Genomic DNA, 27,287 nt, shown 5'->3' on the forward strand with positions numbered 1-27,287 from the left:
ATTTCATCGGATTAATTTAACCGGCAAAATTTCTTCGAACAAAACTGCCTGATGAATATTTTTTTCGAATTCTTCGTGTTCTTTTTCTTTACGTAATTTCTTAGATTTGATCTCGACTTTATTACTCTTTATTTTTTCATTTTTAAAATTAGAAAAGTATACAAAGTACCAAGATTAAGATAATCACGTTCCGATATACATTGTCAGCGCTGAAAATCTATAGCTCATGTCGCGTGTATTATGGATTTTTAATAAAGTGACATATCGGAACGTGGCCTATATTAGTATCGAGAAAAATAGGAGAACGTGGAGACATCGCCCACGTTCTCAGCGGAATTCCTATCGATTGACGCGTCAACATCTGCAATCGACGCGTGGTATTCGTAGATCGCTAACGAAGATCTCTGCGAGAGAATCAGCGCGGCCGATACGACAGTTCGATAAAAGACACTCTACCGGTCAGCATCGGAAGCGCGACGAGCGATTGCTCTACGTATTTTGGACGATCGTCGTCGACTTGTCGCTCAGTTGACATCGGCCCAGCGGTCGTGGATCACTGGTATCTGCACATTGGAGAGGATAATGCGCCACGCGAGATCCTAGTGTCAGGCTACCCGTTTGGCGTGAATCCGAGGCGAGAGAGTCCGACGTGTCCCTTTAACTCGCAGTGAGTACGTCACCCGTGAAAGAGAACCGACTCCCGATTTAGAGACTCCCGGTCTCTGCGAGTCTCTCCCCCGCGATCTTGACATCGGCGGCAATGTCACGCTCACTTCTCCTGGCCGGCGGCTCTTTTCCTCGAGAGGGTTGACTTGCACTCATTCGACCGCAAGGCGACGGAGACGCTGATTCGCGAAGAACGGGGAAGAGCCTCGGCGAGAGAGGGACGGGTTGGGAGGTTGAGTAACGCGCGCGACGAATAATGCGTTACGCGTTAATGGGGAACGCGTCCCCCGTCGTGACATTAATTCATTTTAATGCACTTGGCACGGGCCGCGCGAGCGACCCGCGGGCGCTATTTTAGCCGCAACCTTGCGACACCGCGCGCCCGCGCCGGTGGCATGGCATTGTGTTCTCGCGTTTTATTAAGTGCACGGCACGGCACGTCTCAAGGCGCGGTTTGTCTCTCGCGTGATCTCCCTCTCCCCCGCATCCGTGCTCGAGGCCTCGAGTCACTCGCCGCTACCCGCCGGCTCAGCTCAACTTGGACCGCGCCGTCGATCTCGCGAGTCATCGCGGAAAAAACTTCCCGTAACTCGACGTGTCTCACGATAAATCATAGTTTCTCTATTCTTTTTTTTTTTTTTTTTTTCGAACGACACGACTGTCATTCACGATAGAGGGATTTAAAGATCAAGATAACGTCCCGCCCAGACGGCGATCAAGAGTCGATACCCGGATTCCTGTCGCATGAGTCGAGTACATGGTGATAATATATAATTACATCGCCGTCGCATCGCCGCGTGGATGTAATGCCGAATGTCACTTACGCAATCCCACGTGTTTCGGTCGCTTTATCTTGTCGTGAAGCGGATCACTGGTCGCGCCGCACTAGTGATAATCATTATAATAACGAGCCTCAGCCTTGGCTCGCGAAGATTTCACGGCACGATGCACACATGATCTTTAAATTATTTATAGATCACGTGTATTGAATGCGCGGCGCACAAAAGCGTGCAAAGTGCTCCGGTTCAAATCTTTCTCATTATCAATATTTCTAGTTAATATTCTGGTATTTTTAATATTAGTTATTTCACAACTATTCTTTATTCATTATTATTATTATCATTTTTTTAGTCTTGTTGCCAATTGCAAAAAAACGGAGAGAATATGTATTTCATTAGAAAGTGTCAATTTAGTTTGTCTTTAGTTTATAATTTATCTTTATTTATTTAGTTATTATAGAGAAATCACAGCAATAATAATATATTTTCTTGTCAACTTTTGACTATGAAACAAGTTAGGTTTAAAGTTAATAATTCAAAAGTTGAACACATGAATATCAAAAGATTTAAACAGGACTAAAATATTCCTTGGTAACATTCTCATGCTTTGTAAAGAAACATACTTGCTCTGATGAATATTTAACACAGCAAGTATCTAAGCATTTAATTTAATAACAGTATTTAGTTCACATTTATCTAGAAAATTGTCAATTTATTTAAATCCCTGAGCCTTTTTTTATTTGCATTGTAAGTTTTTTTTATTGTATAAATTATATATCATATAATCTATATTGTATAAATTATATATCATATAATCTGTATTGTATAAATTATATATCATATAATCTGTATTGTATAAATTATATGTCATATAATTTATGCAATATAGATGCAGATTTCAATATCATAATTGTACCACCGTGCTTTTCTTTTGATTTTAGGTTTTCTCGAAAGAGAAAATCGAGGAGCTGATAGACGATGGCGTCGCTCAGATTGTTGGTAGCTGGAGCGAGTGCCGTGGCTACCGGTACCCTTACTTCATACTTCCTCTTATCGGACACCACGGTATGCAACGCGATTAGTCATAACGCGATCGGAGATACTGAGATCCTTTGGAAATTCCGCATGCACGTTCACCTACTATTACTATGCGTTACGTAACGCGACGTGTCTCTATTTCGATCGCGTCCATCCACTTGACGCGATTAATCACACATACACATATATCTAATACATATATATTGTCTTGTAGGTACACGCCGAGGTCAAGGGGAAGCCAAGGCCGCCTCGGAGGACCTTGCCGACGCGAGAGGATCAGCTGAAGACTCTGAAATCGCAGGACTACGACGTGCTGATAGTCGGAGGTGGCGCGACGGGGGCAGGATGCGCTCTGGACGCTTGCACACGCGGTACGCAATCGCCGGGTCGCCTCTTTTTCTTCGCCTGACTCGAGCAAAGCAAACATTCTCCTACACTTTCGCTTATCTTTTTTTTTCTTCTTTTCGAAGGCCTGAAAACCGCGTTGGTCGAAGCCGACGACTTCGCGTCCGGCACGTCGTCCCGCAGCACGAAGCTGATCCACGGCGGCGTGCGATACCTGCAGAAAGCGATCATGCAGCTGGACGTCGAGCAGTACAGAATGGTGAAAGAGGCGCTTCACGAGCGCGCGTCGATGCTGGAGAGCGCGCCGCATCTGGCGCATCCACTGCCCATTATGCTGCCGGTTTACACGTACGTTTATGTATCGCTGTCGAAGCGTAAATTTTCGATGTTCGCACAGTTCTTTCTCTCTCACGTTTCTACTACTTTCGTTCAGATGGTGGCAGATACCCTATTACTGGTTCGGCATTAAGATGTACGATCTGGTAGCCGGTAGCAAAACGGTCAAATCGTCGTATTACTTGAGTAAATCGAACGCTCTGGAACTTTTTCCGATGCTGAAAGGCGACAAACTGACGGGAGCTATTGTCTATTACGACGGTAGTCATCTTGCTATCTTTCTTTTTCTCTATCTCTTACAATTTTGTTATATAACCGAGCTATCTTATATCACGAATAAATGTGCCACTTGGCGTAATACAGGCCAGCAAGATGACGCTAGGATGAATCTGGCGGTCGCTCTAACGGCTTCGAGACACGGGGCGACGGTCGTAAATCACGTTAAAGTAGTCAATCTATTGAAAGGTCTCGACAGAGTAAGTGCCAGAGGTATTCGCAGATAATCGTGAGGACGTGAGATCGGAATGTTTTACAAAAATAAATATCTCCCTGCCCGAACAGGATGGCAAGCGAGTCCTTACAGGAGCTCACCTTAGAGACGAACTCACGGGAGAGGAGTGGGATGTAAAGGCCAAGGCGATAATTAATGCGACCGGCCCCTTCACCGATCACATCAGAAAGATGGACGATCAAAATGTCCCGACTATCTGCTCTCCGTCTTCCGGCGTTCACATAGTGCTGCCAGGCTATTATAGGTAAAAAGAACAATGTATCGCCAACGATTAATACAGCGTATTTTAATTTATTACAATCGATATATCATTGTTTCTCTCGCGACATTTTCAGCCCCGACCAAATGGGTCTGCTCGACCCAGCGACGAGCGACGGCCGGGTGATCTTCTTTTTGCCGTGGCAAAAGCAAACGATCGCAGGAACGACCGATTTGCCTTGCGAGGTGACGCACAACCCTCGGCCCACGGAGGACGAGATCATGTTCATTCTGCAGGAGGTGAAAAACTACCTGAATCCGGACGTTGAGGTGCGCCGCGGCGACGTTCTCTCCGCGTGGAGCGGCATCAGGCCGCTCGTTTCCGACCCGAACAAACCGAACACGCAGTCGCTCGCCAGGAATCACATCGTGCACGTCAGCCCTACGAATCTCGTCACGATAGCGGGCGGCAAGTGGACGACCTACCGAGCGATGGCTCAAGAAACCATTGACGCGGCGATAAAAGGTGTGCAGGATTAATTGAGCGGTCATTAGAGAAATTTGTGCTTAAGCGTGTGCCTTGTTTTTTTCCGCTCTATATATTTCTTGCGCTTGCGCTATTTTTATAACTCAAAGCTCTTTATAAAAAGGACTCGTGAACGCTTGTTTAAAGCTTGCGACCTAGAACCAGAGAGACCTTGCCAGACCGACGGCTTTCTTCTGGAGGGTGCTCAGGGCTGGAGCCCGACGATGTACATTAGATTGGTGCAGGATTTCGGCCTGGAGTGCGAGGTCGCGCAACATCTGTCCAAGAGCTACGGGGATCGCGCGTTTGCCGTGGCTAAAATGGCCTCGCTCACGGGGAAGCGGTGGCCCATCATCGGAAAGAAGATACATCCGGAATTTCCGTACATCGACGCCGAGGTGAACCGTTCTTTCGCATTGTTCAAATTTCGACAATTTATGTCTTCCCGTCAGATATTCTAAACGTATATGCATTTCAGATACGTTACGGTGTGCGGGAGTACGCTAGGACCGCGATCGACATGATCGCGCGCCGATTGCGACTCGCTTTCCTCAACGTCCAAGCGGCCCAAGAGGCGTTGCCGGGCATCATAGACATCATGGCCGATGAGTTGCAGTGGTCGGCGGAGGAGAAGAAGAAGCAGCATCGCGAGGCGAGCGAGTTTCTCGCACACGAGATGGGTCAGATGGTGAACCGTGTTTCCCGCGACAAGATTCCGATCAATCTCACCAAGGAGGAGATCCAGCTCTACATCAAGCGCTTCCGCATTATAGACAAGGACAAGAAGGGATACGTGTCTATCAATGACATTAGGCGAGGACTGAAGGTTCGCATATATATACATTTCGGTATCTCTCATCGATATCGCTGATATAATATATATATTTTTTGTTTCATTTTTTGATTATCGATATCAATTAACGTCGCCGATACGCAGGTATTAGGTATAAATATGACCCACGAAGAGATGCACAGCTTGTTGAGTGAAATTGATGTCACTTACAATGGCCAAATGGAATTACAAGATTATCTGCAGGTAAATCATCAAGCCATATACTTAACGCACATTTCCTTTCTCTTCGCAGCTCTTTGGAGATAAGGATGTACCGGGTGAAGAACTTCACGAAATTCTGCGCGAAATCGACACCAATATGAACGGTCAAGTCGAATTGGATGAATATCTTCAGGTCTGTGACATTGCGCATTGTGCACACAGTCACAGTCGGATTTCTTTTCTCACGCATTTCTCTGCCTTTATCTGCCCGTTATTCTTTGTGCGGTGAAGTAGCTTTCCAGGATGATGTTTTTGGTTTCTTTTTTTTTTAACACGATTACACGTGTGACATTAATCCCCTGATTAGTAACTTCCGAACCGATGGAGAAATTGACAATTTGTTTTACTGCTTTTTTTGCTCTTTTTTTTCTACGTTTGTATTGCATGCGTTATGATGTAACCGCTCAGAATTATTTTATACCATCTTTTCAAATATTCCATTAACATAATTATGCTTTTGCATAAAATAACTCTTATGCTGCATACATATGTATATGTAAACACATATCATTTTTTTTTTATATACAGATGATGTCAGCTATAAAGTCTGGCCATGTGGCGTATTCACGTTTCGCGCGGATGGCTGAGCTGGAGGAGGCGCAGCATGAAAAGGAGATGCTCAAGAAACAAATAAGCGTCGAGAGATCAGGTGGAGGGCTATAATGAAATTTATCCCTGTGAAATTTGAACTTTCGAATATTTTTATCTTATTTTTGACTTGATAAGTTTCATTTTCGCCTATTTATTTAAGAATATCAGTTTCGATCGAGTCGAAACGAAAAGAATTAATCTCTTGCGAAGTGGAACTTCATTGCAAACAATAGTTAAAAAAAAATATATATATATATTAATCTACAAATACGTCTCGTATTAAGTAATTCGCAACACACGAGTTTTTGCACGTCCGTCGCGCAGATTTTTATCGATAAGTAATTGAAGTCAACAATTGCGAGGAAAAGATTTTAAATTGTGCATAGATCCCGGTTTCGACGTGCGTGTACTTATTTGTATGTAATATCTATATTATGTACAAAAAACGCAGAGCATCCGCATTCTTTCTATTTGTATATATACAGCCGATGCCGATGCATCATACAATTGTATTCTCTTGTATACTCTCGTAAAGTATGCTTAAGAGTGTACTTTGTGTAACGTTGGAACTTTACTATCCTAAAAATTGCCTCAACATTCATAGTATTTATAGCATAACCAACTATGTACATTATGTATTATTTAACTCACAAGAGTAACTCTTTCTCTCTCCAGTACTAAATGTTTTTGCTTCCTGCAAAATTGTGAATATAGCGTTGCTGTAAGATATGCTTGGGGTACGTCATTTTTCAAAAAAATTTTGTCACATCTGATCTTCGAAAATGAGCCAGTACGAACTATAGGAATTCTACTGCTATCCTTTGTATCATTACTAATTTACTGAAGACTGTACAGACTACAGATATACAGAGAAATCATCTAATTTATTATCACGTGTAACATGACACAGTGACAAGAGCACCTGTAATTTATCTCATCGTGTCTTTATCATCATATCAATAAAACTGATGACATAATTTGTAGTACAGCTGTTTTTGTAGTATCAATTTTTTTAAATCAAATATCGCTAACGTGCTACAAATTATATCGCAAATTGTCGTCATTCATCGGTCTGCGTATCTCGGACAATTATATACATATATATATGTATGACTTATCGAGAAGAGTTTCCTGACGACTTTATCGACACGGTTATCGAGGAGAGGAATTTCACATAGGAAGAATTTAATTTCAGATTTTATTTTAGATTAGATTTCGGGGTTTCAAATTGTACAATGTACGAGAAAATTGAAAAATTTCCTTATGCCAGGAGGCAAACGGAGCTCGTCTGACGAAGAAACTCTTTTTTTTTTTTTCTTCGTGTGACTCCCGAAAATCGCCGTCGCTAATCAATTATCAAAGACTCGTGGTCCGTGGATCGCCGAGGGAACGTTCTCGAGGATTCTCTCGAGAGTCGTATCGCGCAGTTCGCGACACCACGCGACATATGTGCACACGCCCAGCACGCGGGTCGCTGCCGTTCCGCGGTCGGTACGTTAGGGTGAAAGGTACAAGGTGGGAGGAAGCGGAAAAGGTTAGAGAAAGTAGGAGAGGTTTAGGTTTCCCCTCCGCGTGGTTTAGTCCCCTTTAATAGGGTGGGCGTCCGCCGTAGCCGTTCCCGCGTACGCCCCTGTCCAACGACGCCCCGGTCACTGCCGGCTGGTGCGATTTGCCGACGGTGACGGCCGAGCGGTCGCGCGCCTCGCGGCCGGCCAATCGGCGCGCCCGTGCCATTGTCGCGAGTGTGACGCCGACGTTGCCGTGTCCCGCACCGCCCATTCTCCCCGCGTCCGTGAATACGTGCGCCCGTTAAGCTGCCCGAGTTTTGAGGCGAGATTTGTTGGTGTGGTCTCCGCGGCGTGTGTAACATTTTCTCTCCACGAGCGTCGATAGACGAGCCGTCGAACCGGGGTCGCGCGTACGCGGTGGGCGTACATGACGCGTGCACGTGCCAGTGGATCCATTTGACGAGAGTACGCGAACCTCTCCGTTTGGCTCGACTGCTGCGCTCCGTCCCTCGCCCTCGGTGTAGCGTGCCTTCCGCGCGTCCCGCGGTTCAACGGCGGCGGTGGCGGCGGCGGCGGTATCCCACGCCCGAGTTTAATATCCCGTGTATCGAGCAATCGTTTACTCCCCCTCCCCCCTCCCCCTCCCCGCGGATCGAACGACGCGAAGTGAACCGCGGACTGGTCTAGCACAAGTCGTGAGTAGCGTCAAGTAGCGTCGCGACGACATATAGAGGCACGGGGGAACCGATAACGCGCGTCGCGTGGCACGTGCGGATGTGTGTGAATGCGCGCGCGCGCGCGCGTACACAGCTCGCGGAAGGTATGCACGCGGGAGCGAGGACGAGCGAGGTCAGCGTGATAGCGGGCGGCGCGGCGCGTCGGTGGACGAGCACCTGCGACTCCCGCGAATGATGCGATCGCCCGCACCATTCCCACGTCGTACGACGGAACGTGAGCGGCATAGCTCCTCCGCGGTGGTACGCGCCCGTTCGTGCCGAGCTGGAAGACCCTCGTGAGCGAGCGTCGGCGCGTCTCTCGACGGATTGGCCTCGCGCGTGGATCCAGGCGATGTACGTTCTCGCGCGAGTACTCGCGTGACCGACGGTACGCATCGGACTAAGGGGCACCTGGGGGAAGTGACTCCGACCAGAGTGGTGTGTTTGGTGATGCCGGTGGTGTCTGGCGCGTGTCTGGCTGGGCGTTTTAGCGTCGGCAGTGTGAGTAAACCCTCTGAGCGCGAGGGGCAACACGTGTTTGGCTTCCACGTTAGGTGGAGTCCCGGCGGTGTGCGGCGAGGTGGGTGGAGGCTGATGGGCCATTCGTGAGTCTGTGCCTTCCCCGCGTTATCGCGGGCGCCGCGCCGCCGCGCTGCCGCCGCCGCCGCGAGAGCGCGAACGGAGCGGCGGATGACGGAGTGGGCGGTAATGACGACACGAGGCTGCTCACCTTGCCGTCATGTCAGGCCTCGTGCGCGTGCCTCGTTATGAATCGGTTGGGGTAGTGGGGAAACAGGGGCGTAAGGAGGCGGTCCTCGATCGGGTTCTCGGGGCATCCTCCTTCTGGGTGCCCATTACCGGTGACGGCCTTCTTTGTTCCCCTGTCGGGGAAAGAGAAAGACCGCGAAGGGGAGAGAGAGAGAGAGAGAGAGAGAGTGTTTAGCGTCTTTTGCACATGCCGCCTAGTAGCATGTGATGTCAACATACTGCTACAGCATTCATAAATTGCAACTCGAGACTCCTCGCAGCTGGAAACGGCTCTTTTTTTCTCTCTTCTAGCTTTTCTCGTTTAAATCCCAGCTCTCCGATCAAATTATTTCAAGAGTCTACCATGTTTAGCATATTCTCGAGCATGTGATGCCAACATGCTCCATCATCACAAACTGCAACTCGAGACTCCCCGCAGCTGGAAACGACCCTTTTTTTTCTCTTTTTTAGCTTCTCTCGTTTAAATCCCTGCTTTAAATCTCAGTTCTCCGATCAAGTAGTTTAAAGAGTCTACCATGTTTAGCATATTCTCGATTTGGAATATTTTATTTAGACTGTATCCTACAGTCTAAATAAAATATTCCAAATTTTATTACATTCACAAATTCTAGCACCAAACAAAATCTCTCACTTTTCCATCTCTCTCCACTTTTTTACTTGTCTTTAAAAGTATTCTGTTTTACTCGCAATAACATTTGCAGTGATTCTTTGATTTTTCTGGACAAATATATTCTACATCTCTAATTATCTTAATTAAAATTGCTGTAATTTCTTAATACGAGTTACTTTACAGACTATCAATTAGTTATCAAAATAGACAGTTCTCTAAAAGTGATATTTCTTTGTAGGAGCGCCATTTCTGGGACAAATCTTGTAGCTTCAAGAAAATTGCCAATGCCGTTATACTTGTTACATTATGAATTCCTAGCACACTCGACGTAAAATGGCATTAGATTCGTTGTTATAAATTGTATACAGTGCAAAACGGAATCATTCATCATGAAACGAAGTGTAGACGGAAGGAATCTTTCCCAGGTAAAATACTTATACTGCAACTCTCGTATCTTGTCTTTGCAATCTTACTTTTTGAAATTGATGTTGACAAACGATATTCTCTATAGATAATACTACTTAATATTATATATATATATTTATATTTATATAAACGACAATTGTCTTATGATACAATTTTGATTCTACTATAATGTGAAAATATCTACAAGATAAGAAAATAAACGGATATGTATATAATTTATGTTCAACAATTATTTGCAGGAAGAAATCGAAGATCACGATCCTTTGCAGTCTCAGCAGCAACAGCAAGATGAGGCGGAGCAGCAGCAGTTGGAGCAACAGCAGACTGCCCAGCCGCAAATTCGTTTTCTAAGCGCCAATGTGTTGCAGCAATTGCAGCAGCAGCAAGATGTTCAGCAGGCTCAGCAGCAGCAGCAGCAGCAGCAGCAGCCACAAGTTATTACACTGCAAAACTTTGTGCCTTTACAAGCCCAACAGCCGCAACACGATCAACAGAGAGCGCAAACGATCTCTGTCCAATCGCTACCTCATCAATTCTTGCAAGTACGCGAAACGAGATTATGTCGAGGCTGGTTTCCCCGCGTTCCCGAGCTATTCGTGACAATTCTGACAAGAGCCATGGTTACCCCCCCAGGTTATCCCAAGTGCTCCCTCTCGGCGTCCCACGTGGTTCCTCCTTGCATTAATTCCCTGCATCAAGGTTTCCGTTCCTTCGAGAGTTAGACTCCTCGTACAGTCAGAAAAAGTTAGTTATGTCAGAAAAGTTACACGGCTCATGCTGTGCGAATTGAAAATTTATTATTCTGCTTCTGATTTTAATTTGTAAACGCACCTTTTGTTTCGCAGGGTGCTCAGATTATCAGCAGTGCTCAGGCACAGGCGGCTCTTCAACAACAACAGCAGCAGCAGCAGCAGCAACAACAGAGCCAGCAGTCGCAGCAGCAGCAGCAGCAAGCTCAGCAGCAGCAAACGCAGCAGCAGCAGCAGCTCAGCTACAGTGTGATCCCGCAAATGCAGACCGTTAATATAGACGGTCAGGAAGCTCTGTTCATTCCATCCTCCGCGATGTCGGCGGCGGCAGGTGGTCATCACCAGGCACAGCCAACAATGCAATTTGCCACTACGAATGGTCAACAAATGCAACTCGCCGGCCAACAGGTTCAACTCGCGAACGGCCAGACTATTATCACGCCGCAACCAGTTAGTCTCATAAGGGCACCGAATGTCTTTCCCACTTCGATTATACAAAATATTACTGGACAGACGGTTCAATTACCGACAGGTATGTTCTTTATTGCAAAATCGCTTACGAAAATACACGTGTTGTAATATGTACGTAACAATATAAAGATATTATAATTAAATTATAATTAAAGCTATTATAACACTTAAATGTAAGACAGACTAATGAGAGTCAGTTCTTGGTGCCCAAAATTTTATGTATTAGAATCGATTTATATAAAAAATATACAGTATACGTATATATGATTTTAGGCACCAAGAACTGCTCGTGACTCTCATTAGCCTGTCTTACATTTCAGTTTTAAGTCGAGAGTCCTATATTATTAATTTTTAAAGATATAATGGAAAACAGGGAACAGAAGAGAAAGAATTTTAACCTGTCGGAAATCGTATCACTGATATGATTTCTGATAGGTTGAAATTCTTTCTCTTCTGTTCCCTGTTTCCTATTCCTTTTCATTGTGCTCAAGGCTTAAATTGCACTGTGCACATTATAATAGGACAATATCTTTATATTGTTACGTACATATTTATGATAAATTGATTGAATAAAATAATGAAGTCAATTGTTGTATAATTTACAAAATTGTTCAAATTATCAGAATTGCAATTGTGTTAAAATTATATGGTTTAAAGAATTGCTTGGGCATACTTATTGATAATTTTGGGATAATTTCACTTTAATCTATCAGATCTCAATCTTTACACAAGCAATTTAGATTATTTGGACAATTTTTGGAAATTATACAACAATTGGCTTCATTATTTTTTATCAATTAATTCAACCAGGGTTGTCACAAATTTCATTCTAAATTTCTATAATTTTTCCCTGATTTTCAGACAAAGTTGAGCATGCAGGATAATCGAATACTATGTTTATGTTATAGGACAAAGTGTACAGGTAAGACCGCTTCAATTTCCTATGCAACATGTGCAGCAAGCGGTACCTGTGCAATTACCGGTCACTGCCAACAACGGGCAAACCGTTTATCAGACTGTACATCTACCAGTACAATCCTTGTCCAGCGTCTTCAACATGCCGACGACGCAGATGATACCGCAAATTATGCAAGTAAGTTACCTCCAATCTAATCAAACATACAGCAATTGCGATGTTAGCAATTGATCAATACAATAATTTAATTGTCAATTAAGGGCACAATTAACAAATATTGTCAAGCATGGTACCGATGAAATATACATTCTGGTCGTTTTTAATTCTAGCAAATACCTCAAGTGGCGCAGATAATCACGCCAAGCGGTCAGATTCAACAAGTGCAAATTGCTAGTCTACCGCAGTTGCAGAATCTTCAGGTAAATTGTAATTGAATTTAATAATATGAAGTATCGAATGTATAAAATATGAAATGATTTCTCATTTCATGTTTATTTAATTTTCTAATACTTCAATCATTTTTGTTATAAAATACGTGGGTTGAGGATCAGAAAATCAAACCCGGGACTCGCTGACTACAAATCGGTCGCTCTCACGAGGAGCTACGAGTCATTCCCTTCGACATGATAAATTATTTTCTCTATAACCTTAAATGAATATTTAACAACAATTAAAAGAAAATAAAGGCCAAAACTGGAAGTAAGAGAAATGTCAGATAAATTGAAAACCGATCAGGAAAAGTCAGAAAATTTTGCAATATTTTCTAAAAAATTAAAGAAGTTTAATATGCGTACCTATGTTAGCGCGCGTATTACATCTCACGTGTTCTCACATCGGTTCAACTCGGGTCTGTTTCATTTATGTCATAGCGTTTATGTCATACAGTCAATAAATACAAAAAATTTGAAAATATTTTCGATAGTTAAGGAAAATCAATTTTGTCTGAAAATCTGGGAGAAATTACAGAATTTTAGGATAAGATTTGTGGCAACCCTGGTCGAATTAATTGATAAAATAATGAACTCAATTGTTATGTAAGGTCCAAAATTATCTAAATAATCTGAATTGCTTTTGTAAAGATTAAAATCTGATAGAAAGTCTGCAATTTTGTTAAAATTATATGTATTTAAAGAATTAAAAAGCCTCTTATATTTCGATAGTGTCTTGTAGCTGACTGATGTGTGCGAACGTTTAATGTATTATTACAGAGTCAGCAAGTAACGCAAGTTGCGCATCAACAAGCGCAACAACAAGTCGTTCAACAACAAACGCAACAGCAAGTGGTACAATCGGTGCAGCAGCAGCAACAGCAAGTCGCCCAAGCCCAAGTGCAACAACAGCAGCAAGTGCAACAAGTGGTACAGCAGGTGATACAACAGCAACCACCGTCGTCGCAGCAGCAGCAGCAGTCGCAACAGCAGCAGCAGCAGATGCAACAATCCTCCGCTCCATCGTCGACGGTAGCGACTTGGAGCACAACAGTTGCCTCTCCTAGCAATGTTCAAGTAATATACATATACTTCTAAATTCGAATGCTAACACATTAATGCGATGAAGTTGTTCCAAATGCCTAATTATATGCCATTTTCTCAGGTACTCGGTATAGGTGCATTAGGAAGAAACTTAACGGGAAACACTAACGTCATTACCACAAAGGACGGCCAGAAAATCGACGTGCAAACGTTGTCTACTTTAACAAGGCCACCGGACGCGGTAGAGGGTGACATCAAAGTCACAAATATCGATGCCAGTCAATTAACCAGTGGACAAGTAATACATATCCCCGCTACACAATCGACTCAACCTACGGTGCAACCCATTACGATTACAGGCAAGTGAATTTATATGATGTATCGACAAATGTATCGAAAGATTATTAAACGTTTTACGTCTCCCAACATCATTTCCTCGTTATAATTTTTAATTTTGCGAATAACGATTAATCCTCACAGGGACACAAGGGCAACAGTTAACGCTTATACCGGCGTCCGCGTTAGCGAATTTAACCGCGCAGCAAGGCAATATGATGAGAAACGTGAGCAACGGCAGTATAATGCAAATACAGCCGGCCGCTGGGATGAACACGACCAACGGTTTCTTGCAATCGATACCCGTGCAAAATATCCCGGGCTTGGGCAACGTACAAGTGATACCGGCGAGCGCGTTACAGCCGGCCACGGTTCAAACGTTGCCCGCCACCGCGGCCACGCCTATCGTCGCGACCACGCCGACCGTACAGCTCGATTCGAATGACCCTACCAAGTGGCAGATACTCCAAACCCTTCAGACGCACGGGACTCTGACAACGTCCGCCACGCCCGTGTCGCATCAGCAGCAAGTAACGAACACGACCACCACCGCCTCCAATAACGACACCAACGACCCTAATAAGCAGCACCGTAGAAGAGTCGCGTGTACATGTCCCAATTGCGGCGATGGCGACAGGTGAGCGACAACTTTTTTTTTTCAACCGTATCATCAAATGTCTGTTCGTGATACCGATGAGAAATATCTGTATAATCGCGCACGTGTGCATTGATGTTACCCGTATTTCTACCGTAGAAACAGGGATTTAAGCAGAAAACGGCAACACGTGTGCCACATCGCCGGGTGCAATAAAGTGTATGGGAAGACGAGCCATTTGCGTGCCCATTTACGCTGGCACACTGGCGAACGACCCTTCATCTGCACCTGGATATTTTGCGGTAAAAAATTCACCAGATCCGACGAACTCCAGAGGCATCGTAGGACCCACACGGGTGAGAAGCGTTTCCAGTGTCCGGAATGTACGAAGAAGTTCATGCGTTCGGATCACCTGACGAAACACATAAAGACGCACACGAAAATACGAAGCACGGTAAGTATCGCTCGCACGAAACGCATCGCACGCGATGCACTGTCACTTATTGAATTTTAGGAGGCCGCCACCTCGACGCAGGAAGGTTCGTCCGACAGTCAATCTTCCACCGAGCAAAAAATCATTATATCTCTGCACAAGGAAACGGAGCAGTCCGACATTGTCATAGCAGAGCCAATCGAATCCCTGAAAACCGATTCGACGAATCACGTGACGAATGAGTAAATAAATTCCGAGAAGTATATAAAATCGGCCAGTTATTATCAATGTTACAATATAAATTTTATCACGAGACAGTATTCAGTATTGAATTTTCAGTATCGAACATTCAGTATTGAATTTAGTTTTTAACAGGAAAAAATCGAAAAATGACGAATCATACGAGATATTCTATAGCGCATTTTAGAGTGTAAAAAAGGACGCATAATATGATTGTGCATAATAATAGCACATAAGTTATATAAATGGTAAATTATATAAATTATATAATCATAAGTTATATATTTGAAATTAGCGCTACATTGGTCCAGTGAATCAATGACCTTTTTGTTCTATATGAAAATAACGTAATGAATTTATAGATATAGCGACTGTTCGTGACAATCTATTTTTTTATTACGGTTGTGTGTATGTGCGCGCGTGTGTGTGTGTGGGGTGTGTATGATGTATATATTGTATCGATATATATACATAATGTCTATGTATATAATGTAAATCAATGTATACAATTTTCCACGAGAAAGTTTTACACTTGTAATCTTTTGATATTATAAGAAAGCCAGATATATATTTAGCTTTTCCCTTTCAATTTATCCAAGTTATTTTATAAAGACGAACCAGACAGCTTCGTAATATATCGCACGTGCGAGCTATACATATTATGTTTTATCGTAGGACTTGCCTGCAATTTTTTTTGTTGTAAATAGATCACAAAATAACGCGCTTCAGCAAAGCTGTCTGTCTTGCAATAAATATAATACGGACATAAAGAAAACAGAATGTAAAACGCAAAACTTAAACGATACGGAGTACACGGTACCTAGTTAGTGGTGAAAGGTACGAAATTTAAGGTACATGGGATAAATCATCATAATCATTCAAATCATCATTTGCGATTACAAACTCGTAAATTTAAAAACATTTTTTAAATGACTATCATTTCTCCCGTTGTCTCAGACTTCGTACTTTTTATCGTCCAAAGTGGATGCTTTATACTTCACACTGTTGTATCTTTTTCATTTTTATATTTCATCGGCAAAAAAACAGGCTAATTGTGGGTATATCGAAGTCTAGAAATGGGAATATATATAATTATATATTTTTTCGCATTATCGCGTTCCTACTGTTTTCCCCCCTGATATGAAATGCTAATAAAAATGTTGGAGAAAAACAACGCGTCATTTGTATCTCACATTATATTAGATCTCTCTCTTTATTGACGAATAAATATATCCCATATAATACTCTACTAATAAATTTACAGATTACTATCTGCTAGAAAGCATGTATACAAACATTATTTAAATTCTGTATCTTTTTTTTTTATATTATACATACATAACAAACGAAAAATATTCCATTTTATTTCATATAATAAACACAAGTATCGCTGCTTACGATTGACACATTGAAAAGTTATCAGGAACATAAAGAACTATAGTGTTTAAAGAAAATACACGTTTCTCCTGAAAGTAACTCCATGTCGTATCAACGCTACTTTTAAACGTCACTACTGTTAGATCGATAATATTCATCCTTTCATTAATTACATTCGTATAATTCGTACGTTTATTTCGTAATTGAATCATCTGTGTTAATCTGAAACACAATGTAATATATTGTGACAGATATTACTTTGTCATTTTTCATTATACACGGGGAGGGGGGAGGAGGAGCAAGGGGATAAAAAGAAATTCTAAAGATACCATCGATCCTGAACTCGATTTGATTACAAATATTGCAAGATTCACAAGTCTCACTTAATAAGAATTTGCAAGAAAGTGCGAGGGATCCATCTTCTTCAAAATAAAATACGAATTCAAGCTACGATCCTATTGTAGATAAAGCACTTTCTAAATACATATTGACATTCGTGCTCATTAAAAAAGAAGTTCAATAACATAGTTCTGCATTATGCAAAACTCAGATCTCTTGGTTTTTATTGTAATATTTAACTTTCTTAAAACAAACAACTTTTTTTTTGTCACCGGGATTACCGGGGTGAACAGGAAAACGGGCAACAGAATTATGTGTAAAGCATATAAAATTTAAATAGAGACTTCTAGTACGCGACATTGTTTTCTTTTTTGTTTGTTTGTTAATGCGTACTAGCCAAATGCTCTTGCTCATCGCATATATACACAGGTAGCGCGAAAGTAATTTCATTTCGACTGCACACGCAACAACGTCGGGCCGGACGTAAATTTAGATACAATTTCTAATCATATTTCTTTACGCTAATAATCCTATCTTTATGTTTATACAACGTATGTAACTTCGTCGATTGCTGCAAACTACACAATTGCGAATGCAAGGATTTAATCTTCCACGAGTGCGCATATTCTCTGATCTTAGTATCTTTATACTATAGAAGAGTGTATATTTATTTATATATATATATATTTATATTTATATATTCTGCATATGTAATTTTGTCGCAAATGCGTTTCATTCATATGCATTTGCGTTTGTAAAAACAGCTTTACGAGATTTAACACACGTGTCGAACAGGTTTTTTTTTACGCACTAAGAGAACTGAACAAAACGTGACTTTATCGTACGCTCACGCGCATCTTTATTTCGTCGAGACTCAGATAGTCTTTATCAAGGTATTAGAATACCTGAATATAGATACATATTACAACAGTCAGACAATCAAACACTTCAAAAATGAAACAAGTAATCATCACGTGTACGTCAATATTCCTTTTTTCTTACAATTTTATAGAGCACTTGCAAGAAGAAGGGGGAGACGAAAAAAAGAGAACGGAATTTCGATATGCAGATATATTAATTCTCTATTAGCCTTTTAACTTCTAAATTTCTTGACTCACGTGATATGTTCTAATTCCAATATATATGTATAACATATATTTTTGCAGGAAACAGAAATATTTTTATTTTGAACAATTTCGCAACCTATATATCTATCATATTTGTAATTTGATTCTTTTAGTTTACTTTCAAATCACGAATTATGTTTTCTTGTAAGCTCACGCGTACCGATTTTACTGAGCCTCGGCGACGAGTAATTACATAGCTTTTACATGTATAAATAGCAGAAAATTTGTCGATCTGATTCCGAGTTTGCTTGAAATTAACGTAATTCAAAATAAAATTGTACACGCATAAACGTCTATAAAGATTATGTAGATTGCTTCTTCGCGAGTATCTTTCTTTTTTTTTAATTTTATATTTATTAGAATTAAATCATAAAATAAAAACCTCTGTGCATCGAAATAACAATTCAAGTCAATGCCTGGCACGTTTCAATAATTCATTCAATCAAGCATTTATAAATATCAAATTAAATTGGACATTAGTAAGAACCGTAAGAAGTTATAATTTAACGCATGTAAATATCCTAATGTTGAATGTTGAAATAGCGCAGCAGGCAGACAAATGTAACAATTTAATCAATTTAGTACAATTTGCAAAACGAAATAAGTTCATTGAACTCGGCACTTTACAATGAGACAATATACGAGATGTTGATAAAACGATTAGCGGTTTTGCGTATTTTGTAGTTGACACGTTTTATCTGTAAAGAGATATTGTTGCCTTACTAAGGGCAAAGAGAGTGCCAGAATCAATGTGTTAAAAATAGATATATATTCGACTAAATTACGATAATTTGACGAAATTGGATATTTGAAAGAAAAATATCACCCTCAAATCTCATTTGAACAAGTACTGCAGCTACTCGGATGAAGTAGATGACGAAGTGGACGATGTCCGGCTAATTGGCTGTCCTGTTCGGTTCGCTTCATTTGCCGCCCTGCATCATACATCATAGTGACGCCTTCAAAATATTTACAAATGTGTCATTCTTATACACAGAAAATAAAGGGGTAAAAAAACAAACAAGAAACTGTGCAATCAATGTCATCTAAGGATATTATTTTATTTATCATACGATAAGTATGTTAATTAGCTGGAGAATAGAAACGTTTTCCAGAAATTCTCTATCTTGCAATCAATTAATACACACTTGAAAAATTTGTTGTATGTCAAACGAAATATATAGCCCAAGATTATTCTATAATAATTTATTGTCTATTTTATTGCGTAAAAAATTGAATATCACATGAATAGAATTAAATCGTGTTTGAAGGTGCAAATTTGTGCAATGAATACTTCATCGCGGAACCTACCTGAATAAAGCGGCAAAACTGGATCCGGACAAAGTGGACCCGGCTATGTTGCCTCCAGTATCTTGATTCGCTTCAGCCTGATTTTGATCTCCCAAGTTCTGTCTGCAAATGGGACAGGTTCCGTGCTGGAAAGTGAAAACAAAAGGAAAAGATTATCTCTCGACTTTACTCTCGGGCGCTGATACAGTCAGATTGATAAAATATTTTTCAGCTTACCAGTTCCAGCCAGGGTACAATGCATGGTGCGTGATAAACGTGCTGGCACGGCAATTGTCTAACAGGTTCCGACAGCTTGAAGTCTTCCCAGCAAACTGAACATTGTAGCTTGCAGTCTGCATAAAGAAAGAGGGAAGAGAGATTGTTCACAGCGATGATGGATAAAATGGGCGTTTTCCAGCCAAGAGACACAAATGACAACGTATAGCGCAGTAATTTCATTCTTATTGTGTGTTCTGTTAAATAGGGATTCATTGTGTTGTATTATGTCTCTCGCTGGAAAACGCTCAATATAAGTTAAATGAGCTGAAAGTTAAAATACTTTCATGTATAAAAATATAATGGCTCTGAATATAACTTGGAAACATTCTGCGATCATTCTGTGATATTAGTTATTAGTTTAAAGTACTTTTAAGTATATCTCTACACATATTCTGTGACTTATTGTGTTAAGCAAGGATTCACTGTGTTATATTGTGTCTCTTGCTGGAAAACGCTAAGTCAAATGAGCTGAAAGCTAAAATACTTTAATTTATAAAAATATAATGGCTCTGAATATAACTTAGAAACATTCTGCGATCATTCTGTGATATTAGTTATTAGTTCAAAGTGATTTTAAGTACATCTCTACACATATTCCGACTTCTCTTTTAGATCCTTATCAACCACTTGCATCATTCAACATGTACGGTAGCTTGCCTTTTTCTAATCGATAAGGATCTTAAAAGAAGTTGGAAAGATATAAATGTACACAAACTATACGTCAATATGTATCGATAAGTACTAACCAACTTGACTTTGCGTTATGGTAGTAGTAGGTATCTCATCGATCTGGTTGCGTGATAGAGGTGGTGGTCCAGTGCCATCCATTTGATTCAATAATTGGGTGACAATGGCGTCTAATCCATCGCGACCCCAAACATAATCTCCAGGATTTCCCAAGAACAGTCTAATATTGAATCTACATTATTTTGTTTTATTTTAGTAATACTAAAGATTAAATGAAACTGTTAATGACTTGTAACCCCCATGGATGAATGAACTTTTCTTTTTTAAATATTTACTGTTGCCATCACTGTTGAGAAAGCATGTTGACAATTTGTGCGCGGTTTTATGAAAATGCACATACATCAGAAAAAGAAAAAGAGACAAGATCAAAATATAGAAACGAAATTGTAGAAAAAATATGAAAGTTGCAGTGAAATTAACAGAAATTTTAAATCAACAGAAATGGAATAGTAGATAGAGATATATCGATCCACCTATTTTATATACATATATAGGTATATAAAATAAGTGTGTTTATGTAAATGTGCATGTGTCTATAGATTTATGATAAAGAAATATGACGCATCTCTATACTTAAAATAATAAGTCTGTTCTTTGTGGCTGAACTTGTGGCTGAATAGTGTATACTTGGAATAGAAATAGATGTATATTTAAACTTTGACAAAAGCGAGATGGAAAGTTCTGATGCAGTCCAGTGCGACGACAAAGATCAGACCTAATTACACAGCCTAATATAACATAGTATTTATCATGTAAACCAACTTACACAGACGGCTGTGCGTCTTGTCCCACAGAGTTGCTTAGACTCGCTGCTCCGGAGAGATTGAGGAGAAAATCTTGTATGAAATTCTCTATAGGCACCTGTAGACTCTCTTGTCTTCTACGATTGCTACTTCGAGTGAAAAAAATCAAACCATTATCGTACCAATTTTCCACACAAATATCATGCACACGGGACATTGGTTAAAAGTATTTAAATAAAATAATATTATAAATGTTATAATATTACTAATATTATAATAAATGTGCAATATTTTATAAAGGGATGGAAAAGGTCCCCAGATGCGCTATTTTGTCTAGCTCCCTTTTAATAAAACTTGATGTCAAAACAAGTGAATACATACAATTATCTAGCGATTTTTGGGAATCGCATCGCTATATCAATGCTGCGCAACATGAATGATGTGCGACAGACTTTTTTTGGCACAAGATACCTGCTGGTGCGACGTCCATCTTGAGGATTGCGAGACCAATTAGACCTTCTTCTGCTGCCGAGCACGTAGTTCCTATTGCCTCCACCCGGTTGCTGACTGGTGTTCAACTGTTGATTGGTATATGTGTTCGAGAGACCCATTATCATCTCTATGATGTCACGGTCACGGTCGGAGCGTTGCGAAGGCTACATCGAGTGGATGTAACGATTGCAGATTTACGAATTGTACATATCTGACGGTTGATTATCGATATGACTTCTGGTTTAATTAACTCACGTTTAGGGTCAAGATGTCGATATCCCCATCGCTCAGATCCTCGCTGTTCACGTCCATACCCGAGCTGCCCTCGTTGCTGCTGCTCTCCAGCTCCTCGATGAAACCGCTCGCGCATTGTGGACATGTGTAATTCTAATTGGAAGTGAAATCAGGAGTCAGTCAGGAGTGTCTGAGTTATGAGACTTAGCTCGCAAAGTCTGTCCTCGACAGATCGCCCGGATACACACGCTTGTATTAATTAAACATTTTGCGAGTTTAATGAATATTGATCTAGTTGTGCCATCCTTGGATAAATGTAATTTATCTAACGGGTAAAGATCTGCAGAGCCAAGTGTCGGCTCCGCAAACGTTTATCCATCGGATAAATCACATAGTTTATCCAAAGGTGGGACAACCGGCTCTACATTTCTTACATTGATATCTTTATAAACAATAATAATATTAATCACAGTGAGACAGCAAAATATCTTGACGCGTCTCGAAAAATACTTGAGGCAAGGACAACGGAGAGAAAAATAAAATAAAATACGTGTGTACATTTTTCTCTTTCCAGAAATAAAATTGTCTTATTCTAGGCGAAACAAAAGGCGTAACATGATATGCGCGCAGGAAAAGAGCAGACGGTGCATATTTATGCGCTTCGCAGCTCCACGTATCGAAACAGCAGCCGGATTGATCGGGGGGATCCTGATAACAGGTCGAGGCCGCGGAACGACGGAGGTGCTCGTCCAGCGCGGCTCGATCAAAACACAATCGAGCACCCGTCGTCCCGCGGAGTCGGCGAGGTCCACGATCGGGGACAACGATCGCGAGAACGTGCGTAGCATGCTTTCGGTGGGACGGCAGAGGGAGAGGGAGAGAGAGGAGAGGAGAGATCCATTCGGGGAGGCGCAAGCGGCCGCGACCCGCCGCCGCCGTCGGGATCTCGGGAAAATGGAAATCGCGTAGCTGCCGCGGAGGGGAGGGGGGAGGCGGGTGTAGACGGGCGTGCGAGACGCGACGAGACCGACGCTCCCGTCGCTCCAGCGTGGCGAGGCGCGGAGGAATTCGCAGGGGCGAGCACCAGTTAGCCGTGCCGCACGGGGAGGGGGAGGGAGAGAAAGACGGAATTTCCGCACATGACACGGGGGGGTGACAGTTATCCCGGGGACGGACGTTCCGCCGCGGCGATTCCGCGCCGTCGGGCGGGGCCGGGCGGCCGAGGACGACCGGGAACGCCGTGGCGCACTTACCGGCAGCAGACGCTCGATCTCGACGCTGCATTTGTGGCAAAAAAACCGAGACATCGGACTCCCGTCCACAACGGCCTCCGCCATGTTTTACGTGTGTCCCCTCAGTTTTCCATCTCTCTACTTGCCGCAACTACGGTTGGCCACTCGGCTGTGACTCGGCGACGCTCGGCACACCTCGGCTGGCTCGGGGGCTACGAGCTCATTGTCAACCTCGGCCACGAATGCAATGAAACGTAGACGGAGGCTCTCGGAAGAAACAAACCCTCTATACTCGAATCAATGAGCTTAAGCTGTTGTCTCGATTAATTGCAAGATTTGTTTGTGTTGTTTATAAAATTTCCACACTTTAAAACGAGAAATAAATATATATTCGGGCGTTGGGAAAAAAAAACGATGTTTTTGCAGCACGAACAGATCTACAGTTTTTCTCTCTGTTTCAATAATATTTAATTACAATTATTTAAATGACTGTCAAATCTTTTTAATATTATCTTAAAACTCTTCATACGAAGTACAATTTTATTAGGGAATTGTTTAAGAAATCGTATTAATTGTCAAACTAAATTCATACGAACGAACTCGATCAATGCCACGTTCTCATTGGCTAATTGAGAATGCTCGGTACGAGAATAACATGATTGGTCAGTTGTAATATGATGTAATAAAACATTTTTCTATCTATCTGATGGAAGTCTTCAAACTTCAAGTCTGCAGCGTACGGCACTGTACGGCACACATGGCTCTGCTCTGCGAGGTTTGTTTGGCATTGTCGTGATTAGCATTCAAATTTATTAAAGAGTCTAACCAAGTCTAACTTGACGGCCAGGACGGACGTGATCCACTTCGAGTGTTCTATCATTTTAAAATTTTTTGAACAGTTCTGACGAAACCTGGCAGGTATGTTATAGGTCTGTTTTTTTATAGCTGAACTGGCCATACAAGTTCAGAATTTATCTTTCTTCTTCCAATGTAGAAAGATAAAGATAAACTGTGAACTAGTGCAGCAGTTCAGCTATAAAAAACAGGCCTTATGCTTCTGTGCTTTGCATTTCTCTATTCAGTTCTAGTATCTCTCAAATCAATTTTGTATTTCTATATCTAACTAAATTAGCACATTAGAACTTGATTCCTCGACGGAGCGAAAATTAACTATTAATGGAGAAAAAGATGTAATTTGTTAATATCTGTTTAATATATTAATAATTTAAAGTATAGGAAAAAGAAACGTTACTGTGTAGCGACTCTGATTGCGAAGACAAGATCAAGAAGATAATAACTTTTTTGTGTTAAGGACATTCCTTATTTTTTTTTTCAGAGAACCTCGAAGAAGCTTTGTAATGATTTTTCAATACATCGCGAATGTAAAATAATTAAAAGACTTTGAGATCTGACGACTTTAAAGATCAATTGATGAGGACCTAACGTTGCAGAACCATGTCGAGTTATGCGAGTAAATATTGGCATATAGTATGAATTTTTCTTACGTTTTCATATCAATAATGATTATCTTATTATCTATTCCAGAAGTGTGCGCGCCGCTCCCCAAAAGTCAAACTAGTCATATCAAGATCTGTGAAAACACTCAGCAGTATGTCATCAATTTTTTGCAAAACTTGCTGCCACCGTCCGACCATAAAGCTATTTCCGACGAGTTGCGAAAGGTATGTATAAATATGTAATAAAATAAACAAGAGAGATAACCACAAACATAATTGCTGATTGACTAAGATTTTGCTTTTCCAAAATCTTTAGACCTTCATATTTAACAAGATTAAGCCGAAGCCCAAGCAGAAAGTGAAGAAGGGCAAGTTCTTCTCCGCCAGGAAGAGGCTGCGCTTCGGTTTGGGCAGGATCGGTAATAAGAATCAGATGAGATACTCCGATCTCTTGCCCTTGAATCAGCTGTGGCTGCAGTACATGCGTGAGATGCTCGGTGTCGAGTCGTTCGCCGATATACCGAGGGATCCTAGCAGTCCACATTGGGAGAACGCGAATCTGCAGTTGATGAAGGCTGATTTTCACGGTGCTAAAATATCGATCGACAGATCAAGATGCCCCAGTCTGGTAGGAGTTATGGGAATCGTCATACAAGACACAAAGAACACTTTTAGAGTCTGCGGAATGGACAATGTTATTCGAAGTAAGCAATATATGCTACATTGTGTACATTTGTTGATCTTTTCCCTGCATAAACATGTCTATTACTATACATATATGTGCTTGTTGTTATTATGTACAGTTGTGGACATATCAATTGCGACACTTTTCATAGATTTTTAGTGTATATTATATATATATATATATATATACTAAATACATATACTATACTACAAATATATATACTAAATACAATAAAAACAATATATATATATGTATATATATTATAGTAATATTTTAGCAAATTCGAATCATGATGGTGTACTATCTTTAATCTAGAAACAGTACATCAATCGTGGTTCGTAAAATATTAGTGCGTTTCGAAACTTATTAAAAAAAAAATATCACAATCGATATGTCCACGACTGTACATTATTCATTATGTACATTAGCACAACAGATTCTTTGTAAAAATGTATCCATTTGATTTTTTTTTGTATTGCTAATGATACTTATCAAATTGTTTTCAGCGATACCAAAGGATGTAGTTAAGATTAACGTTTACTTGGATGATGGAGTAACATTAAAAGCGCTCGGAAGGGAATTATCTATAAGGCCTGCAGAACGAGCGGTTAAAAAGTTCAAGAATAGTTCAGTTGTGATGCTGTGATAAATATTACTAGCTAATCTCTGCGAATTTAATAAGTCGTTATAGCATTCTAATGGAGGTATATTTAATAATATTAAAGTTTTCGAATTGTCTCTCAAAGAAGGCACAAGTCATTTAATTTGGAATAATTTGCATTTTAGATCGTCTAGATTGCATTCAATAGCAAGAATGTGCACACAGTACAAAAGATATCGGTAGCAAATTGAATTTAGTCGACTTAGCTGGATCTAAATGTTTGAAGACTGAAAAAGCTGTTAAGGCAGCGGGGACAAAATATTCTATATTACATATTATTATATATGATTGATGTTTGAATATATGTATATATATGTAATATAAATAACTGGTTATCCTTTATATATACATGTATATAATAATGAACCAAAATCGTCTTTTGATGAACCATCCGCGAAACGAAGTTGATTGAGTCAAAACCAATCCTACAGTATATAAGGACTGTATAAGGATAATCAATGTTATTTAGAAAAAAAATTATATATGATGGTACGTAATCATTTTTCTAGATAACCTTGATTGTCCTGAAGACCTTATAAATTGTAGTTCATTGGTCTTGACACAATTAACTTCGTTTCGCGGATAAGTTCATCAGATGCAGGGCCTTGGTTTACTATTATTATTTATTAAAATATAAGTACAAAGAATATTAATAAATCTCTGGCAAGTCTTGGTAATGTCATTTCGGCAAACAATTCAAAAACTTTGATGTTATTGACAATATCTCCATTAGATCTCCGTTACTGTTGTAACGAGACATACATTCGTGAAGATTTGCTAGTAATATTTACAATATCAAAATTTTATAAAATAAACTATCCTGCATTATAATAAAGAAAATTATATCCTAAGTTGTAATAAAAGATTTAATTATATATAATGTGTTTTTGATATAACCATTAAATTATATTATAGTTCAAATTCAATTGAAAAAAGATAAACGCAGAAATAAAATTTTATTTTTTGTAATTTGCTAGTGCAAAAATTTAAATCAGATAAAATATAAAACTTGAAATAAACTTACCGTTCATTTGATCGCAATAGCCGCAACAACTTGCATTACAATTTCAAAAACATTTATGCTCTGTGTATATCTTCTAAAGATTATTACTGACGTATAAATCCTGACTTTTATCATCAATTATTCATATTTCGTATATTTTTGAGAAAATCAATATATTATAAATCTTTAGAAAAAAAAAACTAGTTTCAATATTCAAAAAATTCAAATTATATCTTTTTTTAATATGACGTAAATATATAATTTTGAGTCTGAAGCACCACATTACAGTAAATTTAGATAATTATATAAAAATATTTATATAAAAGTATAATTTTAT

The 27,287-nt window shown here is 40.4% G+C and overlaps 4 protein-coding genes across 8 annotated transcripts; 3 read left to right on the top strand and 1 right to left on the bottom strand.

The window, feature by feature from the left end:
• The first annotated feature begins 162 nt into the window (after positions 1-162).
• On the top strand, positions 163-7,032 carry LOC105456354 (glycerol-3-phosphate dehydrogenase, mitochondrial). 2 transcript variants are annotated; one of them, XM_011700321.1, is made up of 12 exons: positions 163-667; positions 2,387-2,510; positions 2,698-2,854; positions 2,954-3,176; positions 3,262-3,425; positions 3,528-3,640; positions 3,726-3,919; positions 4,011-4,399; positions 4,547-4,797; positions 4,878-5,225; positions 5,337-5,435; positions 5,982-7,032. In XM_011700321.1, the coding sequence occupies exons 2-12, from the start codon at positions 2,424-2,426 to the stop codon at positions 6,114-6,116; spliced, it is 2,160 nt and encodes a 719-aa protein (XP_011698623.1). In that variant the 5' UTR covers positions 163-667; positions 2,387-2,423; the 3' UTR covers positions 6,117-7,032. The 2 variants fall into 2 exon arrangements, with proteins under 2 accessions (XP_011698623.1, XP_011698622.1); XM_011700320.1 differs by lacking the exon at positions 5,337-5,435 and adding an exon at positions 5,485-5,586 and having other exon boundaries at positions 169-667.
• A 1,230-nt stretch (positions 7,033-8,262) lies between these two features.
• LOC105456356 (transcription factor Sp4-like) lies at positions 8,263-16,598 on the top strand. The gene is made up of 11 exons (XM_011700324.1): positions 8,263-8,769; positions 9,885-10,071; positions 10,312-10,614; positions 10,918-11,353; positions 12,201-12,385; positions 12,538-12,627; positions 13,417-13,713; positions 13,802-14,039; positions 14,161-14,653; positions 14,771-15,065; positions 15,126-16,598. The coding sequence occupies exons 2-11, from the start codon at positions 10,036-10,038 to the stop codon at positions 15,288-15,290; spliced, it is 2,538 nt and encodes an 845-aa protein (XP_011698626.1). The 5' UTR covers positions 8,263-8,769; positions 9,885-10,035; the 3' UTR covers positions 15,291-16,598.
• A 390-nt stretch (positions 16,599-16,988) lies between these two features.
• LOC105456355 (E3 ubiquitin-protein ligase RNF115) lies at positions 16,989-23,337 on the bottom strand. Of its 2 annotated transcripts, XM_011700322.1 has the most exons (9): positions 23,166-23,337; positions 21,934-22,065; positions 21,658-21,842; positions 21,210-21,335; positions 20,443-20,615; positions 19,655-19,770; positions 19,439-19,563; positions 18,954-19,062; positions 16,989-18,825 (listed from the first exon to the last, which is right to left on the bottom strand). In XM_011700322.1, the coding sequence occupies exons 1-8, from the start codon at positions 23,247-23,249 to the stop codon at positions 18,984-18,986; spliced, it is 1,020 nt and encodes a 339-aa protein (XP_011698624.1). In that variant the 5' UTR covers positions 23,250-23,337; the 3' UTR covers positions 16,989-18,825; positions 18,954-18,983. The 2 variants fall into 2 exon arrangements, with proteins under 2 accessions (XP_011698624.1, XP_011698625.1); XM_011700323.1 differs by having other exon boundaries at positions 16,989-19,062; positions 21,210-21,332.
• A 498-nt stretch (positions 23,338-23,835) lies between these two features.
• Positions 23,836-26,642, top strand: LOC105456358 (ribonuclease P protein subunit p29). 3 transcript variants are annotated; one of them, XR_975239.1, is made up of 6 exons: positions 23,836-24,062; positions 24,481-24,615; positions 24,690-24,826; positions 24,918-25,305; positions 25,793-25,990; positions 26,073-26,642. XR_975239.1 is itself a non-coding variant. In XM_011700325.1 (5 exons), the coding sequence occupies exons 2-5, from the start codon at positions 24,600-24,602 to the stop codon at positions 25,930-25,932; spliced, it is 681 nt and encodes a 226-aa protein (XP_011698627.1). In that variant the 5' UTR covers positions 23,836-24,062; positions 24,481-24,599; the 3' UTR covers positions 25,933-26,642. The 3 variants fall into 3 exon arrangements, 2 of the variants coding, with proteins under 2 accessions (XP_011698627.1, XP_011698628.1); XM_011700325.1 differs by having other exon boundaries at positions 25,793-26,642; XM_011700326.1 differs by having other exon boundaries at positions 23,836-23,919; positions 25,793-26,642.
• Positions 26,643-27,287: the final 645 nt, after the last annotated feature.

Source organism: Wasmannia auropunctata, unplaced genomic scaffold (genome assembly GCF_000956235.1).
Source record: "Wasmannia auropunctata unplaced genomic scaffold, wasmannia.A_1.0 LD335709.1, whole genome shotgun sequence".
Taxonomy (NCBI): Eukaryota; Metazoa; Arthropoda; class Insecta; order Hymenoptera; family Formicidae; genus Wasmannia; species Wasmannia auropunctata.

Coding starts and splice junctions, on each gene's coding strand:
- LOC105456354 (XM_011700320.1), top strand. CDS start 2,424: ATGGCGTCGCTCAGATTGTTGGTAGCTGGAGCGAGTGCCGTGGCTACC. Junction 3,920..4,010: donor GTGCTGCCAGGCTATTATAG/GTAAAAAGAACA, acceptor CGACATTTTCAG/CCCCGACCAAATGGGTCTGC. Junction 5,587..5,981: donor AATTGGATGAATATCTTCAG/GTCTGTGACATT, acceptor TTTTATATACAG/ATGATGTCAGCTATAAAGTC.
- LOC105456356 (XM_011700324.1), top strand. CDS start 10,036: ATGAAACGAAGTGTAGACGGAAGGAATCTTTCCCAG. Junction 11,354..12,200: donor GACGGTTCAATTACCGACAG/GTATGTTCTTTA, acceptor TTTATGTTATAG/GACAAAGTGTACAGGTAAGA. Junction 14,040..14,160: donor GCAACCCATTACGATTACAG/GCAAGTGAATTT, acceptor TAATCCTCACAG/GGACACAAGGGCAACAGTTA.
- LOC105456355 (XM_011700322.1), bottom strand. CDS start 23,249: ATGGCGGAGGCCGTTGTGGACGGGAGTCCGATGTCTCGGTTTTTTTGC. Junction 21,843..21,933: donor TCGACATCTTGACCCTAAAC/GTGAGTTAATTA, acceptor CACTCGATGTAG/CCTTCGCAACGCTCCGACCG. Junction 21,336..21,657: donor GATGGACGTCGCACCAGCAG/GTATCTTGTGCC, acceptor TTTCACTCGAAG/TAGCAATCGTAGAAGACAAG.
- LOC105456358 (XM_011700325.1), top strand. Junction 24,827..24,917: donor TTTCCGACGAGTTGCGAAAG/GTATGTATAAAT, acceptor CAAAATCTTTAG/ACCTTCATATTTAACAAGAT. Junction 25,306..25,792: donor AATGGACAATGTTATTCGAA/GTAAGCAATATA, acceptor AATTGTTTTCAG/CGATACCAAAGGATGTAGTT.